At 33.6% G+C, this 17,663-nt stretch overlaps 2 protein-coding genes and 1 pseudogene across 2 annotated transcripts; all 3 read right to left on the minus strand.

Annotated features, from left to right (window-relative positions):
* Nucleotides 1-800: 800 nt before the first annotated feature.
* Nucleotides 801-5,696, minus strand: LOC140816417 (transmembrane ascorbate ferrireductase 1-like). The gene is made up of 4 exons (XM_073175671.1): nt 5,404-5,696; nt 2,819-2,867; nt 2,549-2,748; nt 801-1,381 (listed from the first exon to the last, which is right to left on the minus strand). The coding sequence occupies exons 1-4, from the start codon at nt 5,545-5,547 to the stop codon at nt 1,067-1,069; spliced, it is 708 nt and encodes a 235-aa protein (XP_073031772.1). The 5' UTR covers nt 5,548-5,696; the 3' UTR covers nt 801-1,066.
* A 2,955-nt stretch (nt 5,697-8,651) lies between these two features.
* On the minus strand, nt 8,652-12,521 carry LOC140816998 (uncharacterized). The gene is made up of 6 exons (XM_073176550.1): nt 12,203-12,521; nt 10,668-11,254; nt 10,373-10,565; nt 9,823-9,887; nt 9,453-9,663; nt 8,652-9,161 (listed from the first exon to the last, which is right to left on the minus strand). The coding sequence occupies exons 1-6, from the start codon at nt 12,311-12,313 to the stop codon at nt 8,793-8,795; spliced, it is 1,536 nt and encodes a 511-aa protein (XP_073032651.1). The 5' UTR covers nt 12,314-12,521; the 3' UTR covers nt 8,652-8,792.
* Nucleotides 12,522-14,003: 1,482 nt separating this feature from the next.
* Nucleotides 14,004-17,583, minus strand: LOC140817244 (uncharacterized; annotated as a pseudogene).
* Nucleotides 17,584-17,663: the final 80 nt, after the last annotated feature.

Raw genomic sequence — 17,663 nt, forward strand, 5'->3', positions numbered from 1 at the left:
GTGAGACCGTCTCACGAATCTCAATCTGTGAGACGGGTCTACCCTACCCATATTCACCATTAAAAGTAATACTCTTAGCATAAAAAACAATACTTTGTCATGGATTACTCAAATAAAGATCCGTCTCACAAAATTTGACCCGTGAGACCGTCTCACATAAGTTTTTGCCTTATTTTTATTAACAGTTTCACTCTATCAATATATCAAATACAATAATAAATAATTCAATTTCACAACAAGATTGTTATAATTATTTGGATACGATCTCAAATGATCTAAAAAAAATTATATAATAATTAAACATATTTATTATATTAATAATTTTAATTATTTATTTAAACACTTATAGTTACTAATTTTAATATTCTGTACATCACACGAATGAAACACTAATAAAATAAACATAGAGTTGATATTTTGAAAAAATATTATCGATAAATTTATAGTTCATCTAATATCAGAGTCTTATATTTAGAAATCTTAGTTCGAAATTATATGGTAACAAACTTCCTCAACTCAAATATATATTTCAAATTCCGGAAAATACAACCACCAAGAAAATTAAAGAACAATTACACTACAAACACCAAGTACAAGTAAACTAAATATATGACTGAGGTTTATTTAAAATTTGATTACGTCAGAATCATTCTTCTGATGCAATGGCCATAATAATATCTAAATGTTTGTGCACATATATACGTATAAATAATTAAATCCAAGAAAAAGAATTGATAGAGATATAAAGACGCAAATTGTAGACCATGCTAATAAAGGGAGCAGCAAGAATAAATTATCAATTTTCAGAAATTATGCGTGGATAAATAATAACCTATTCAATAATTCGCTATGAATTTTGATTCTGTAATTGGCGAATAATAGCAGTGCATACTACTTGCTTAATTTATGGGATTGTGTGATTGTTTCAAAGCATAAATATTTCATTCTGTAATTGGCGAACGTTTGTAGTTCACGTTCATGCACACACCCGTCACCCACTGACCAACTTTACTAGGAGCCCCCCTGCATTATTCAAATCCAAAAGAGAGCAAGCAAGAATAATCATTCATGTTTCTATGGCCGTGTAACCATGACCATATTCATGAACTTCTGGAGGAGCCTGAGACAGGATCGTGAAGATGACAAACGACCCATATAAGATGGTGACGATAGCGGTGAAGTTGACGAGGAATGCCTCCGAACCATATTTTGCAATACCAGAGCTCTCCAGGAAGGTAAGCTTTTCAAGGTAACCCAAGGCAGCAGTGGCTACAGCCAATATATAAACAAACATGCCAAAAAGTACGTGCCATGGAAGTGACTCTTTTCTAATAAGTGGTGTTCCTCCGGGGTAAAAGAAAATCACGAAGCCATATAACCACTGTAAATTATCAGAAATACATGAGATGATGAGGTCCTTAACAATGGAGAATTTTTTTAAAAAAAATGTCTATATATCAAATAAGAGTAGAAATCGTGCGTTTCATGTTTGGGTAGATATGGCCAACTTACGGGGATAGAAATAAAATTTTGGCAAATTTCACACTTGTCATTTGGATGAGTATCGAGAAGCTAGCCATGGAGGGAATAGTGATGCAAGGCTTTTAATAGCAATATCATTTCCTATATAGCAATCTATGCAGCATGATATCGAAATATCATATTTTCAAAATAAAAATTCAGTTACATCCTTACTGCTAGGCAGCCGTAGCTTTTAGATGGTCTACAAATTTTATCAGATCCGATGTCATTCGAAATTATTTGGAGGAGAATTGTTTGCTATCAACAATTTGAAATTTGGTTAAGTGCTCACTAAACCTCCTTAATATCTAACAAGTCGAGTTTTATGTCGGTCATATAGAACACCAACACATAAAAAAAAGGGCTTTCAAGGATACAAGTCATGAAGGAGGAATCTGAGTTGCATCCAAAAATAAGGAAGGTGCTAAAACCTAAAACTAGGCGTACTTGCTTAGGAAACTTAAACGAACCAATTTCACTGGGTCCTCGCCATAAGAAGAACAAAAACAAACCTCACTTACGACAAATATTGAGGTACACGCAAGGAACACTTGACTCGAGAAAAGGTTTATAGAAAAAACCATGGAGAAAATTTATAATGGGAATCAAGTTGAGCATATTTTAACTTAAGGGCTAAGTACAACAAAGTTCGAGGAATTCCAGAAATTTTAATGTACAGAACATATCAATCAAAACATAATGCTTGTACTATATGATCAAAGGATTCGAGTTGCGTTGTTAACTACACTTGCTCCTACAAGCCTCGATGATATAACCAACCCAACCCCTTAACAAGAAAACCTCAAGCTTAATCGTTTTTGTCTGAACTCAATCTCAACTTAATATCGCCTTTAAATCATAAAGTTAAAAAATCACATCGACAAGCCAGTGGTGAAACACATGCAACAAGAACCTAGCGCACATATTTATGCCACTCAAGCCATGATTTTTAACAGAAACATAAAGGACGCCAAAAAAAAGAATATAAGATACAAACTGAGAGTTAATTTGAGCATCTGAATGTAACCTGGATTCCATAGAGAGAGATGACACCAATTCCTAGCCAAGAGTGTAAACTATATAAATTTGCAATGTTGCTTTCATTGTGGAACTTGAATGCGGTGTATATTCCAATGATACCGAGTACAAGAGCAACAGCATGAAGAACTAGATGTATTAGTTTCTTTTCTGGCTTCTTCAGAGGCAGACATTTGTAACTCATAATGGCTGTAATTAAAAAGAATGGAGAAATTTAAGAAATTCTATAAAGTTTAAGTTCAATATGAGCTTTTACTACCTTGGCCACCGATTATGATCAACCCAATGAGCATCAATACAGGATGAAGCTGGAGCCAAAAGAAGAAAATAAGATGTGAGACTCACCACAACCATCTTAATAGTCAAGTTATTTTAAAAAATCTTAAATCGAGACTGTTCTTGTTTAAGATTTTCTTTTCCTGCCACAAATATCAACCTAAATTGAAGCATTGCAGTCCCTTAATCAGCTGATAACCATTATATTCTTACAACTCTACAAGTTCTTAACTGATCCTAAATTGCAAGAGTTTATCTTTTGAAATTCATGATTCATCTTTATTACTCGACTAACCCCGCCGCTTACAATGTAACTAAAATTTAATATGTTTACTCTGATTCAACCAATTATATATACGCTGCAACACTAAGCCTTGTCGATACATTTTAAAATCTCATGGAGAAGGTTAAAAACCATGAATATCTCTACATATATGTTAAGAGAGAACATCATTTACTCCTTCATTCGGGTATTCAAATATGTAGTTCAATAATTGTAAAGGGTAATTTTAGAAATCAAATGCTTTAATGAGATCCTAAAGTTGGGTTCTTATCCTCAGTGTCTCCGAACATATGGGGTTCAGCAGGTGAAATTTTTTTTTTTGAAACAATGGTGGCCATTGGATTTATACCCTCAGGTAGGTTGAAATAAACTGTAGGATGTCACGTACTTATTTGATATTTAATAAAGGAAAACTCTTAATAAAAGATAAATTCAAGGCTTCAAATATAGACTTGCAAAAACAATTGCAAGCTCAAAAAAAGTAAGTGAGCGCAAACGGAAAATTTCAATTATCATTAAAGTACCAAATTCATCAGTTGAAAGAAAATGTAGATTTTTCAAGTTTAATGGGGGAACTACATTTTTACTCCATTTTACACATTAATATTTTCTTTTCATAAAATTATTCAAATAATTTTTTTGACATAATAACTTAAAAAACAAATATAGAATTTGATAGATTACGCAAATATAACTCGTGCATCTTATCAATTAGTGCTTAAGAATGATACTGGGGATTCAGGCCATTTTGCTTTGTGCAGAAAATTGAATTAAATGATATACTCTGGTGCTTTTGATTAAAGATGGACTATATAAGTACTGCTATTGAGATTTACATGATCCAAGAATAACCAAATACAATCGATATATAAAACCGTGAATAGCATATAAATAGCGACCAGAGCAAAAATGAAGAACCTGACAGCCAAGTTTGGTCCCAAAGTTGCAAAATGTTTCAGAATAACTACAAACTCCCAATCACTTTTTCACTATCCAACCTAATAGTACACGGGCAACGGGGGCCACATGTTCATCATCTCTAGAAGCAGCGGAAATCTTAAGTGCTACCTAACTTCTCTTAATGTAATTAATATCGGACAAAAAGCACTGCCAGTATTATATATCATGGTTTAGATTGGAAGAGATTCAAGCATAAAAGAGTGACAACAGTTTCACAACCTTCACTTGAACTTGTACTGTTACACATACTAAATGGAAGAAGTATGTTCTAGCGGCAGATGAAAAACAGGGCCAGTAGGAGCAGTCCCCCTACTTTTTTTTTCAAATTTTCCGTAACACCAGAATACTTTTATCATGTAATTAGAGTTTCTCCCCATCTAAAATTTTGTCAAATTAGTTTCAATCCCTCCTAAATAAGAACCCTGACTCCACTATCATTCTATGTTGCATCAAGAGTTCTGTTCACGATTCCCAAATCACCATTTTACCCCTTAGGCAGTTGGATCGAAGGAATTGACATAAAGGATTTCAAGTCCATTGATTTCAAATTCCTCGACTTGTTTGGATGAACAAAATACAAGTGAATTTCAAATCCACTTTACTTCAAGTTATTTTTTATTCAAGGATAAATGTGGTGGATTTCAAATGAAAGTCACCCAAATCACATCCATCAATCCAAATGCAACCCAGAGAGACAAATTTTTTTAGTGATATTTCACAATGATTGATCCAGAGGTCATACAATTGTACTAAGAACAACACAGCTCACCATGGACCTGTACGTACAGGTCCGATGTGGTTGGGCATCCCAATAATGGATATCATTTGAATATATATTAATGAATTGAGCTGAAAGTCCTCCGGTGAAACCTTATTTTTTATGCCAAAATCAGTTACACGGGTCAACAGCATCTCACAAATTACTGGACTCCCTAAAAATATGTCATTTTTTCATCTTTCAAACAAAAAATCAACTTGCGAATTATCTTCCGCTTAATAAATAGATTACTACTTCAGCTCATTTCCCTGGAAGACAACAATTGAATCAAGAACAAAAACTTCTATGACATCAGACAACTGTCAAAATCTAGCTTCTTGCAGCCCATATCCCAGTAATCACAGCGCAAAAACTTAAAAAGAAGTTCAGAAAACCCAAAAACAAACAAAGAATCAAGAGCCTAAGAGAAGCTTCGACTGGACCATGGAATCCAATTCCACTCGCCACCCACAAATTTATCACATCAAATAACACGAAACAAACCCCAAAAGCTTCCAAAGAAAAGGGAGAAAAATACATGAACTGGAAAAAAAAAAGGAAATCTTACATTGAATATGAGATTCTTGTTCGTAGCTTCCCAAGCCAAACCACCCCTAAAGCTTATGCACCAGACTAACACCAATATAGCACCAACTACACCCAGAACATGCGCCACATAAGAAACGTGCACAGCCTTCACCCCTATCGCCATTTATTTTTTCTGTTTCTCCCACTCCTCTTCCAAGTTTTCCTCTATGGGTTCGCTCAGTCAAGATGTAATCCGCCAAATACTAGAAAACAGAACGATTTTCCTTATAATTGCCAACTGTGGTTCTATCCTTTTTGTTCTTATACATATATCACTCACTGGTCGTGTGGTGTCGCCACGACTCTGGACCATACTTTGGGTCATTGAAGGCTGCTAGCTACCTCCACGTGCTCAACTACCAGGCCACACGACTTTCTTTTTCTTTCTTTTTTTCGGGAAATTTGGGTTCAGTAGTCAGTCGTCATTTCTTTTTGTGTTCAGTCCCTAAGTACTTTTTTAGTACCACATTTCCACATGAAGTATACCACATTTCACATGAAGTGTACCACATTTTGTATGACATAGTACCACAATTTTGTGGGTAAGGAGTGAAGCCAAAAAAAATTTTTGATTGGGGATTTTTCAATAACTTCCCCTTCTTTTAAAAAAAAAAAAAAGAAATTATAATTTTAATATTTATAAAAAAAGATTTAAATTTTATTATAACATGCAATGCATTTTTGGGTTTTTACAATAAATTCAAGAGTTGGTACAAATTTTTTTTTCAAAGGGTTGGTATGTTTAATAGAGAATACATTTTAAATTTTATATAATTTCATTTTTAAAAAAAAAATTGAGTTCATTCAAAATATCACAATTGCATGCATTTGTTAAAAAATGGCAGACAATTTTTTTTTATAAGCAAGTAGATAGTTTTAGAAAGTAATAAGTGATTGGAATTTTATCGTTTGTTAATAAATTAAATATTTTTTTTGCATCGTCTCAATGTTCGATTCAAATTATTATCACATTTTTTTTTATCATTCTACACTAATTTTCGAAAGGAGATACATTTTGTTTTTCAAAAATGATTTAGGGATATTATTTCATTACTAATCATGAAAATTGACGTGTACAAAATATGTTGATTTATATAACATATGTATAATGATAGTTTAATAGTCAGTAAGAAAATTCGGACATAAAAATAACTAACAATACAAGGTTATTAAAATATCGTTTCTTAAACATTGACACAAATAATATTGAAAATTCGATTAGATTCAACTTTTTCAATCCGAACTTTTTCGATTTCTCGAGTTTAAGATTAAATTTATGTTATGAGAAACTATTATATGTTTCTTTTTCGATGAACCCAAATATTCGGACTTTACCGATTAATCTTGGAGAATGACAATGTTTTCCATGGGATGGTCCCTTGAGTAAATTCGGATGCGGCCATAATTTACGCATAGGAATGACCTCTTATCAAGATAATAATAAATTATTATAACAATTATTTAATTATGTTTTTTTAATTTTATTTGTATTTTTGTTAATAAAAAAATCACCGTAAAATAAATTTGACAAAAACTTATGTGAAAAGGTCTCACGGGTCGTATTTTATGAGACAGATCTCTTATTTGGGTCATCTATAAAAAAAATTATTTTTTATACTAAGAATACTACTTTTTATTATGAATATCGATAAGGATGATCCGTATCACAGATAAAGATTCGAGAGACCATCTTCTAACAGACATACTCAAATTATTTCACGTGCGTACGCATTAAAGCTTGTCCAATTTCCCTGGCCGCCGGGGTAGATGTATTCACTTGCATATGTGAACTAAACAAGCAAAAGATAAATCGTTTATTTACATAAAATGTTTTGTAATAATATTTTTAAATATAAAAATTTCGCCCCTCAGTAAGTTCATATTAACTTGAATCCGAAATCTCCTTGGACTGCTATTACACAACATGCAATAATTAATTGAGCGAGAAAAGACACAAACTACTATTATCATATATTTTTAATTTTTTTATCATATAGTTTTAAAAAATAAAAATTAGTAATATAATTATAATTTCTTATAATTATATTTTGATCATCATTTAAATTATAAAAAATATTATACAAGCACACCACGCGTGCGTCAGTGTACTTGTATTAATAATGTATATGGTCAAGAAACAAGGTTGAATTAATTTGAACACAGTGGGTATTGTGGGTGCCATGTCATCCAAATATTTGACACCACCAAATATTCACAAGTGTAGCCTCTTGATTTGTGTGCAAAGTGAATAACCGGTTACAAATTTGTAAACGGTTATTCGTATTTTTTTTCATTTTTTTAATATTTTTAATTAAACTTTCTCATTTTAATAATCATTTAAATATTTTTTTAATATTAAAAAATATTATTAATATTTTTTTATAAAATTGTAAGTTATTTTATTTAAATGAAATAAACTATTAATTAAAGTGACAGTGAGACCTATAAATATTTGATTGGTGAGATATTTGATTGTGAAATGTGAGATTTTTGAGTAGTGAAATATTTGATTGATGATGTGGACTACGAGACCCACAAATATTTGGAGAAAATACATCTACGGCTGTGGATGGCCTAACCGTTGAATTTATCTGGGAGCAAACTTGGGGAAACATGGTTAGTCGGGTGAAACGTGGACACTAAAGTTGTTGCAAAAATAATAATCCACGAAACATTTTAGAATTTCGACACCTAGGCATATCCATTGTCCATATATTATAAACTTTTTTGTTTAATTTTTGTCAGCCCTTATTTTTTTCAAGAAAATGACATTCTCAACTACCCAAGTGTATCCATTGCTTTCCATATATTATATATTCAATTGTTTTTTTTTAATTTTGATCGATTATTTTTTTAGGAAAATGATCTCTTTAAAAAAATGATTTTACATAATTTAATAATGTATGAACAAATTTATTCAACGTCTCGAAACGTTTAATAAAAAAACTGAATTTAGGAATCAGAGTTTTTAGTGCTTTTACTTCCTTTTTTTGAAAATTTTAATAAAGATTTATCTTTTCTTTCTCTCTTTTTATAACTATCTGAATTAAATAAAATCATACTCAATATGTAGATTACTTTTTTAACCAAGATAAATTTATTTCCAAAACATATAAGGCAAACAAATCTTAAAAAAAAAAATCGTAAAACCCATCATCGAAATGCAACTCGTATACGGCACTCATAGTCCTACAAAGAAATTCATGCTACAACACAACAAAAAAATGGTACCTCGTGAAACTGTGCTATAAATCTTCTCTTTTCTTGCTTTGTTCTTAAACAGCAACTTTGGTATGTAATCGACTCATACTGATACAAAGTACACAGCCAAAAGTTGTAAAAATAAAATAAAAGCAAAGTTTATAATGGTCAATCTTCTATCTGTTTATCGTGACTCCCCCAAAATCGTTGTTCCCATGCTTCTACTTGATGTATATTGTTCTGTTTTCCCTCAAGAACAGAATGAAGTGTCGCCGGATCGTACGGTGGAGGCAGGACGCATGGATCCGAATAGCTAGGCCCTTTAACCAGAGAATCGGTCATGAATTTCTTCTCCAATCCTTTTGCATGGCAAGCCATTGATTCTGAACAGAGTTCGACTGCTTTCTTGGGGACGGTGGGTTTGTAGGTTAAAAGCTTAGCATACTGGTTCAAGAGATGAAACATGTAGTCGTAGACGTAATCCATCTTTAGTTCCTCTAGAATGAATTTGCTTGCAGTCTGGCCGATGGCTTGAGCCTGCTTTCCAGAGTATGAAAGATGTGTGCGATCAAGAGGAGGTGATAATACGAGGGACGATGCAAGAACTCAAATCTTTTTTGCTTTAAAGTAGCTAAAACACTACATTTAGATCGTTTGGTTAATGCTCACACATCACAATAGCATGGGAAGTTGAAATTATGAGACATAGAGGTGGGAACGGGTATTTACGAGTGGAATAACTAATATGTGCTTGCTGTTGACTCTTCCCTTGCAAACAAAGTTTTAGTTTTCAATCAATGGGTCATGGTTTCAGAGAGAGATGAATACCTCTTGTTCGTGGCTATTTCCATAGTCAACTGCATATTTAATTGATCTACATTTATCGTCATCCTTAATCGGCCAGTAATGTTGCAATGGCATCAAATTTCTAGTGAAAAAATCGTAATAATGAGGCTTTACGAGTAACGCCACAGAATTGCATGCCAGAATGTATTTCTCGCTCACGGACCATGCTGACCCTTCAATGTAAATTTTGTATCTGTGTATATTGCATGATGAAAAAAACAAATGAAGCTGTTAATTATGTTACGCAAACAATGAGGAAAAAGGCCCTTGGAGTCGTATACCCATATAAAATAAGCTGCAGTTTTGATACTGGGAAATAACGAACCATATATAAAGTGTTCATCCGTCACACCTGTGAATGCATTGGCTTGCCAAGTCTGATTGCTTGTAACCGCGATCTTGTTCTTGTTTCCAATCCTGCAAATTTATTTTGAGTAATTAATGCTCCAGTGTTCTGACATTTTCCCTGTCAAATGCCAACGGCTGTGAATGAGGAAGGAAGATGCCCTTGAAAACCTTAATTAACATCTGGGGCGGGGTGGGCAATGATGGCAGTACAGCCACCCTTCAAATTTAAAAATCCAACAACTTTGTAAACTTTTTTTAGAAAATGTATGTTCTACACGTCAAATTACATCAAGGTGCCACTTCTATCAAAATTTTCGGGCAGATCTGTCATCACAATTCTTGTCTGCCTAAGAAAGTGGCATCAAATTAAGTGATTGTTAAATCCCATCACTCCATATAATTGTTTCCTATCCTAATGATCAACTCACTTTCACAGCTCAAAATGGAGCTTCTACGATTCAAAACCTATATAATTAGACGAACTTGTGAACAAATTTCAAGACATCTGTCTATTCCTATTGAAAGTAAAAGTCCAAGGAAAAATTAAACTTCACCTGTGCATATACACGAGCATTCCAATCTTGTTCATCTGAAACGTTACACTTGAGCAAATCCATCCTGGTGGCAGCAACGGATGGATTTCCCTTCCAGTAAGCATGCGGTTCCCTATCCGTCCATCTAGTCCTCGTGTTTCCTTGTTTGATATCTTTGGACAAATCATCCAACGGTTTTATATTTATCTCCGGCCTAAACAATTAAATATAGTCTATAATTCCACCCATGCTTTGGTCACACTATATGCTATATAATCAAGATTATTATATGTACTCCAATGAAACACAAACTTACCATCCCCAGAACGACCAATCTGGAAACACTATATCATATGTGGCATCGTCGCCACAGTATCTGAACAATGGCGGTGGAGATTTATACTCGGGCTCGTGGAAAGTTTCTTTCTTGATGACCGGCCAGTCTACACAATCAAACATCAACTCCAAATCCGGGACTTTTCCAGGGAACTTCCTTAGCAATTGCAAGATCCCCCAAAGAGTAAATGTATCTCTACTTTGAAACGATTTTCTATATGTTTCCACATATGCTTTCCCTTTTAATATCACCAAACGGAAATTTGCTGTTCGACTTGCACTCATCACCATTTCTTTAGTTATTCCTGTTTCCCTCCATGGCCACAAATCATTGTGAATCCAACGGAAGTAACCAGGACACGAAGGTGGCGGGCTTAAGTAAAGGTCGTTGTTTTCTGATGGTTTTTTGGAAGGGTAATAATTGGCAGGGCAAATTCGAGACAAGGTATCACGTGAACAATTCAGGGGTATTTCTATGATCTGGGGATGGATTTGAAGTGTTTCGGAAGGATGATGGTACATTGTTTTGGTGGTTAATACTGGTTTCTGAGGGTTTTCGGTCATGACCTGCAAGATGAGATATTTTAATTGGATTTAGTCTTTGTTTGAATGGTAGATTTGGGAAGGAATACATACACACAAAGGCATCCACAAGCATATGACTGATGAAATAATGTTAAAGTTTAGACAACTATTTCTTTGCATTCTCTACAAATGTCAGTGCTTTCCAACAAAGGCTATATATTTATTTTGTTAATATCAACTTTACCATTTCTTCTACAAAGATAACACATACATATAAAGAACGAAATACAAATTATTGAAGATCACGGTGAAATTTGATCTCATTAAGAGTCAAATATATTTCTCTTGTAAAAATAAACATGTATAGAACAAACCGAAACAAGAAACATAAACACAATTGCTTCCTCCAATTTAGAATCCAAAATGGCTACATTACTAACTCGATCTGTACCATTATACTAATCAATATAGACCCTAATCAAGATATATTTTAAGTCCAAAACATTGGTAAGTGATACCAAAATTAAAGAATACCTATAAGAAAGGTGACATTAATTAAACTCATATTTAACTCACAATTGATTATCACCGACAGATGTATTTTTCAGTACGTGCATACTTGTTAGTTAGCAGTTAGCAGTTAGATGTAAATGAAGCACGATAGCGCGTATCCAGATGTTACTCAATTCTCAAATTGTATTTAGTCCATTTTTCTTTTTATTACAATATATTTAACAATAACCAAACCACTTAATCCATTCTTCTTTACTAAATCATTAAATTTCCTTAAACAAGAAAGTACCAGAATTACCTACCGAACAAGCCAAACGACGCTGTTTAAACCAGAAACATAATCCAGAATAAAGAAACAAAGCCCAGTACTGAACAAGAAGACATAATAATAATAGAATAATACCTCCAAGATTAATGCTACATTCTGAGTAATGCTACATAAGTAGACGAAACTATCGGAGAAATTTGGAGACTCACAGCAACAGAAGATTCCAGGCGGCGCGTGCAAATGAACGCGACGAAAGACACGAGGCAGACGAAAGGGAGGAGGCCTGTCATCGTATATCTTCCAAGTAACCGGCGGATCATTGTTTCCACGAGTTCACTTAAATGTCGATATCCCACTTGTATGCTAAGACTTGGAGGTTGTCGGGCCTTGAGGTTTCAAGATTTTGGAGCTCCAACACTTGGCAGCTGCACCGATTTAGTTTTCTTGAAATCAGCTGGTTCGAAGTTGTTTTTTTACCTTGGAAGCAAAGGGTCGCAAACTTTGACATTCTACGCATTTCACGCACATCCCATCAGCAATTATCTACTTATCTACATATAATAAATACACTTGTGAATTTGTGTTTCTATATTTATTTAACATTCTTTTTTTTATGAATTAATTTATAATTTTTTTAATCTTAAATAATTAATGATTAATTATTAATATATCAGTATTAATATCATTAAATACATTGAATTTATTCCTATGTTTTCATTTGTGATAGGTTCCGCATGGTTTCGTATTGTTTTTTTTTCATAGTTCGGTTAATTAATTAATAAAATATATTTGTCATTTTTTCATAAAATTTGAATATTTCGTCTTGATATCTAAAGATTTATTTTGATGATTATTTTGAGTTCTTCTCATCCAAACTATGTATACTTTTATATTTATTTTAGTTTTATTACATTAATTTGTTTAATACAGTGAATCTTTTTGGATTTCATTTTATTTTAGTAATTATCTATTTTTCTCTTTCGATGAGTTTTTCTACTAAATTATTTGATGTTATGTTAGTTTCTTGATTTAACTAGTTTAATTTATGTTTTGCTTTCATTTCTTTTTCTTCATATTTTTAAGGTTCAGTTAATATAAATAATATGTTTATCATTTTCACAAAATTATGAAATTATATCAGTGTCCAGATTTATTTTAATAGTCATTTTAAGCTCTATCTTCCGAATTATACAGATGTGAGTATTAATATTCGTTCAATACATTCAATTTATTCCTAATTTTTCTCTTGGGATTCTAAGTGGCTTCTTCTTTCTTTTTTTTAGAGTTGGGTTAGTTAATTAGTAAAATACATTAAGACCAAATTCAGGAGAAATCTCAAGTTTTTCACCTTCCTCAGGCTGGTCGCCATGCGCTTTTCTGGTGCGTTAACCACCTAACTCAGATTCAGCCTCATTTCCTTGAGCTTCAGCAAACTATCCCCACCTCCCGTGCTCGTTGTTTCCATTTGAGTACCACCCCTTCCCGTGGCGGTAGCAGTCTGGATTAAGTTCAGCCACTTCAGATTTATCATAATGATGCACCACGGTCCCCATATCGCCTCCATGTGAATTCTCAAGCGTTAATTGGGAGACCGAGATTATCTCCATGTTCGTAGAGGATGTGGACAAATTCTCCAATGCAACAGTACGGATCACTTGGTCCCCGTTCGTCTCCCGAGGTGCGATATGGTGGACAGGGTGTGAGAGGCGAGGTAAAATTAATTTTTTGACACACACCGATCCTAGACCAACGGAGACAGATTTTAAAAATTAATACGTAGACTGAAATGATGATTGTTCAACCAGACGAACTCGTAATTAAACTGAAGTAAGCGAGAAGATATGGTTAGAGAGGCATGGATCAATTATATTATAATAAATAAATATATAATATAACTATATTTTGGTATAAAGTTGTTAATTATTTCTCTATAAACATGATACTTAATTTTAATGAATAATAATATATTGCCAAAAAACTAAATGCACACTAGAAGCACAAAAGGTAAAAAAAAGAGAACCGCAGAAAAGATTCAATCAATATTAATTTTAAATAACATCAACAATTTAAACAGTCTATTTGTCTAACATCTCTTACATTCAATTCAACCAACAAAACTAACGACTTTAGTTCTCTGCTTACTATTGGATTTTACACTGTTATCTTTCTCAGCAACAACTGGAACAGCCGCCATGAAGTCATCTCCAAGGTCGTCTCCACTAAGGAACTTGGTTATTCGATTAGGCCTTTCTTGAATCTCAGCTGTTACAATACAAGGCGATTATCAAAAGTCGAGAGAGCTTTGAATGCAATGTCATATATATAAATATATACTGATGCATAAGTTTTAGTTATTTCAATTTCTTCAGCTAAACCATCAGTAAGAAAATATAGCTTTCTTTGATTCTGCTTCAACTTCTTTCTGAAAATAAAATAAAAAAGGGATTTTTCCACGATAGTATATAAAGTAGAAAGATGTCTCTGTTTTAATTGTAAAAAAAAATTAAAAATCCCAGCTTACTGAAGTGATTGAACTAAATACTTCTGCATCCAAACTCACTGTCCAAAATGTATCATTCATTAACATTAACATTCAGGAATGGTAAGCGTATGTCATATATTATGGATTTTACACTTTTATCTTTCTCAACTAATGGGCAATACACATATTTACACTGGTAAAAATAGTGAACGCCCCAAGTCAAGCATAGTAATGGCATTTCAATGTGACATAGTTTTGAGAAATAAGAGATTTAACGGGACAACTGAGAGCAAAACATAGTCAATGAACTCATACACAGTGTACTTACATGAATAACGGGACATCCAATCACCTTTAGAAGTTTGGCTGTGTTTATTAGGACAATCTTTGGCCAGATGCGTGACACCTCCACAAATTTTACAGCACCCGCCCTGCACAAACATTTTGCAAAACACCGAAAACTTATTAGCCCCATGACTTGAAGAGTGGTGTCAATAGATGCAAAACTGAGTATAATTTAGCTAGGCCATTAGACAAATCTCGTTAGACTTCCTTTTAGGAAAAAAATAACTAAAAAAAGCTGGCGAGAAGAATGGGGTGGCTAAGCTGAAGATTATTTGGACTCTACAATTCTGCCAAAATCATACTTTTCTCCTTTTCGAATCGAAGACACCTAATGAAGAAGTTTGTTGAAGGCACTAACAAATAGCAAGGAAATTGCCTAAGGATCAATCGAAATGGTGCTTTGACTTATAGTAAGCAAGAAAACATTGGTTCCTTATTCAAAAAGTTGCTGGATAAAAAATAGCAAATTAAGTCACAGCATCATGAGTGAAGTGTGCATCTTCGTTTGTGTCATTATAAAGAGAATGTACCTTTGGATAGATTCCATGAGTATTCTTAGGGCAATTTTTACTCAAGTGCCCGGACTCATTGCATATAAAGCAATTCGCGTATTTAGTTCCCCCTGTGACATCAAAACTGAAGTTTAGAAGGCCTCTCCCTAAACCTTGGCAGCACAGATGAGTCAATTTTAATGATCTTGGAATTTACATCCAACCAGATGATTTTAAAATGAACCGTAAACTCAAGTTAAAATTCTGTATATCTCCAAAAATTTGAAACAAAACGGGACACTACCAAAACATTCTCTTAGACTTGGTCACCCCATTAGATGGGAATTACATTTGATATGTTTGCCTTGCCGTGACAGTTCTGTCGGAATGTCTAGATTGACAAATAAACTGCTTTTTTTCAACATAAACAACACTCCTCTCGACCAAGTCCTACATTAATGAGAACAACATTTTTACTCAAACATATGCTACTTCAGCATCTTTATGCAATGGTTCACCTGTCCCAGCATTCAAATGTTTCATAAAATAACAAAAGAAAGTTTAGACGTAACAAAATGCACAGGAGAACCAAGGCTATGTTTGGCTGTCCTTGGCAGATTTTTTTCTAAACCTTAATTCTCGTAATATGTATTGTAGAATGTAATGAATGTTTGGTTTTAATTTATAATTTTAGTCTAGCTTTCCATGTTATGTAAGAATATGGATTAATTGGTGATATCATGACAGAGATATAATTTTTCAAGGTTTGTGGGTATTCACAAATTTAAAAACGTTGTATATTTGATTATAATAATATAGTAGTTTCAGAGATTGGAAATAGTTGAATGAAAAACTAAAGATTATGTTGGAGATGTAAATATGAGGGAAAATATATTTTTGGATAGAGCAATATTTTGTTTCATTTTCGGATAGAACAATGTTTGTTTCATTCTGTGAAAATGGGAAATGTGGAGTAGAAAGGAAATTAAAAAATATATGGCAACATTTGGAGAACTACGAACTGCTTTACATAATACATATCACAGGTTAACATCATGATTATATAACCTACCTCAATACAACATGAAAACCTACCAAATAACCGCAAAAGATAATCTACTGCTGATCAATAAAAAGATAATCTACCGCTGATCAATAAAAAGATAACCTACCGCTGATCAATAAAAATCTAGGCACAGTGATTAATCGTCAATTGAGCTAATTATATAAGAAATAACAGGGGATGCAAATTATTGAGTCCGAAGGTGAATATTTACCATCTTGAAGAGGATACGGACATTTATCCAGAGAATGTCCCATTTCTCCACAATTGTAACACAATTTCCTGTCGAAAGACTCTTCATTCTTGTTAGGGCAATTCTTTAGACTGTGGCCACGATGCCGACAGAACAAACATATCTACATCAGTAAAAAATAACTTGTGTCAAGGATAGTACATTTCCTTCACGCAGTAAATGTCCAACAAAATATTCATTCACTTCACTAAGAAGAGGGAGCAGAACATCTCATTTTAGAGTAAAAGAAATAGCTAAGAATCTCCAAAAATATATACATACAACATTAATGGAATTTTCAGTAAAAACAATAGAAAAAGAAAAGAAAAGGAATGAATGAAGATTGGAGTAGTCCACCACCAAAGACAGAAGTAAAACATTTAAACTTGTTTGGTCAATAGAATGCAAAAGCTCCACATAAACAATTACACTCACAATAAACCTGAGGGAATGAACCGGCAAGCATTATAATACAATATATACACAGAAATACAGATTCCCGAATCCTTTTGGAGCGCACACATACCAAAATCCAAAAAACATAATAAAGCAAAAATATATATCTCACCTTATTCCTTTCCCACTCCGATTTTTTGGGACAATCTTTAGCAATGTGTTCAGGCGCTTTGCATATGTAGCAGCTCTCGCCAGGGCTTCATACCAGCAACTCTAAGCGGGTGCCTTTTGTACGAAGGTTTCTTCGGCTTATTTGGATCAATGGGTTTCAAATTCTTGCGTTTGAATTTCCCATATTTCTTCTTCTTTACCTTGTTTGGATCTTTCGGCGGCGTTGGCTCCGGCTTAGGGAAGAGTACTGGGTTAGATTCCTTAAAGCGTTTCCGCGCCGTTCTTTGCCTTTGGCTCACCATTCCCTCCTTCTTCCTTCAAGAACTCCGCTATATATTTTGGTGGAGTTCGAAAACAAGAATTGAGGCTACTGGCCAGGAAGGGTTTTCGAGCAGGAATCATCTTTACCAAAGGATAAATCTTGTTAAGTTGAAGATGAACATGGGCTGGATCGGTTCGGAAACCCATGACCCAGGACAATAAAAGCCCA

The sequence above is a fragment of the Primulina eburnea genome, chromosome 16, assembly GCF_022965805.1.
Source record: "Primulina eburnea isolate SZY01 chromosome 16, ASM2296580v1, whole genome shotgun sequence".
Lineage (NCBI taxonomy): Eukaryota > Viridiplantae > Streptophyta > Magnoliopsida > Lamiales > Gesneriaceae > Primulina > Primulina eburnea.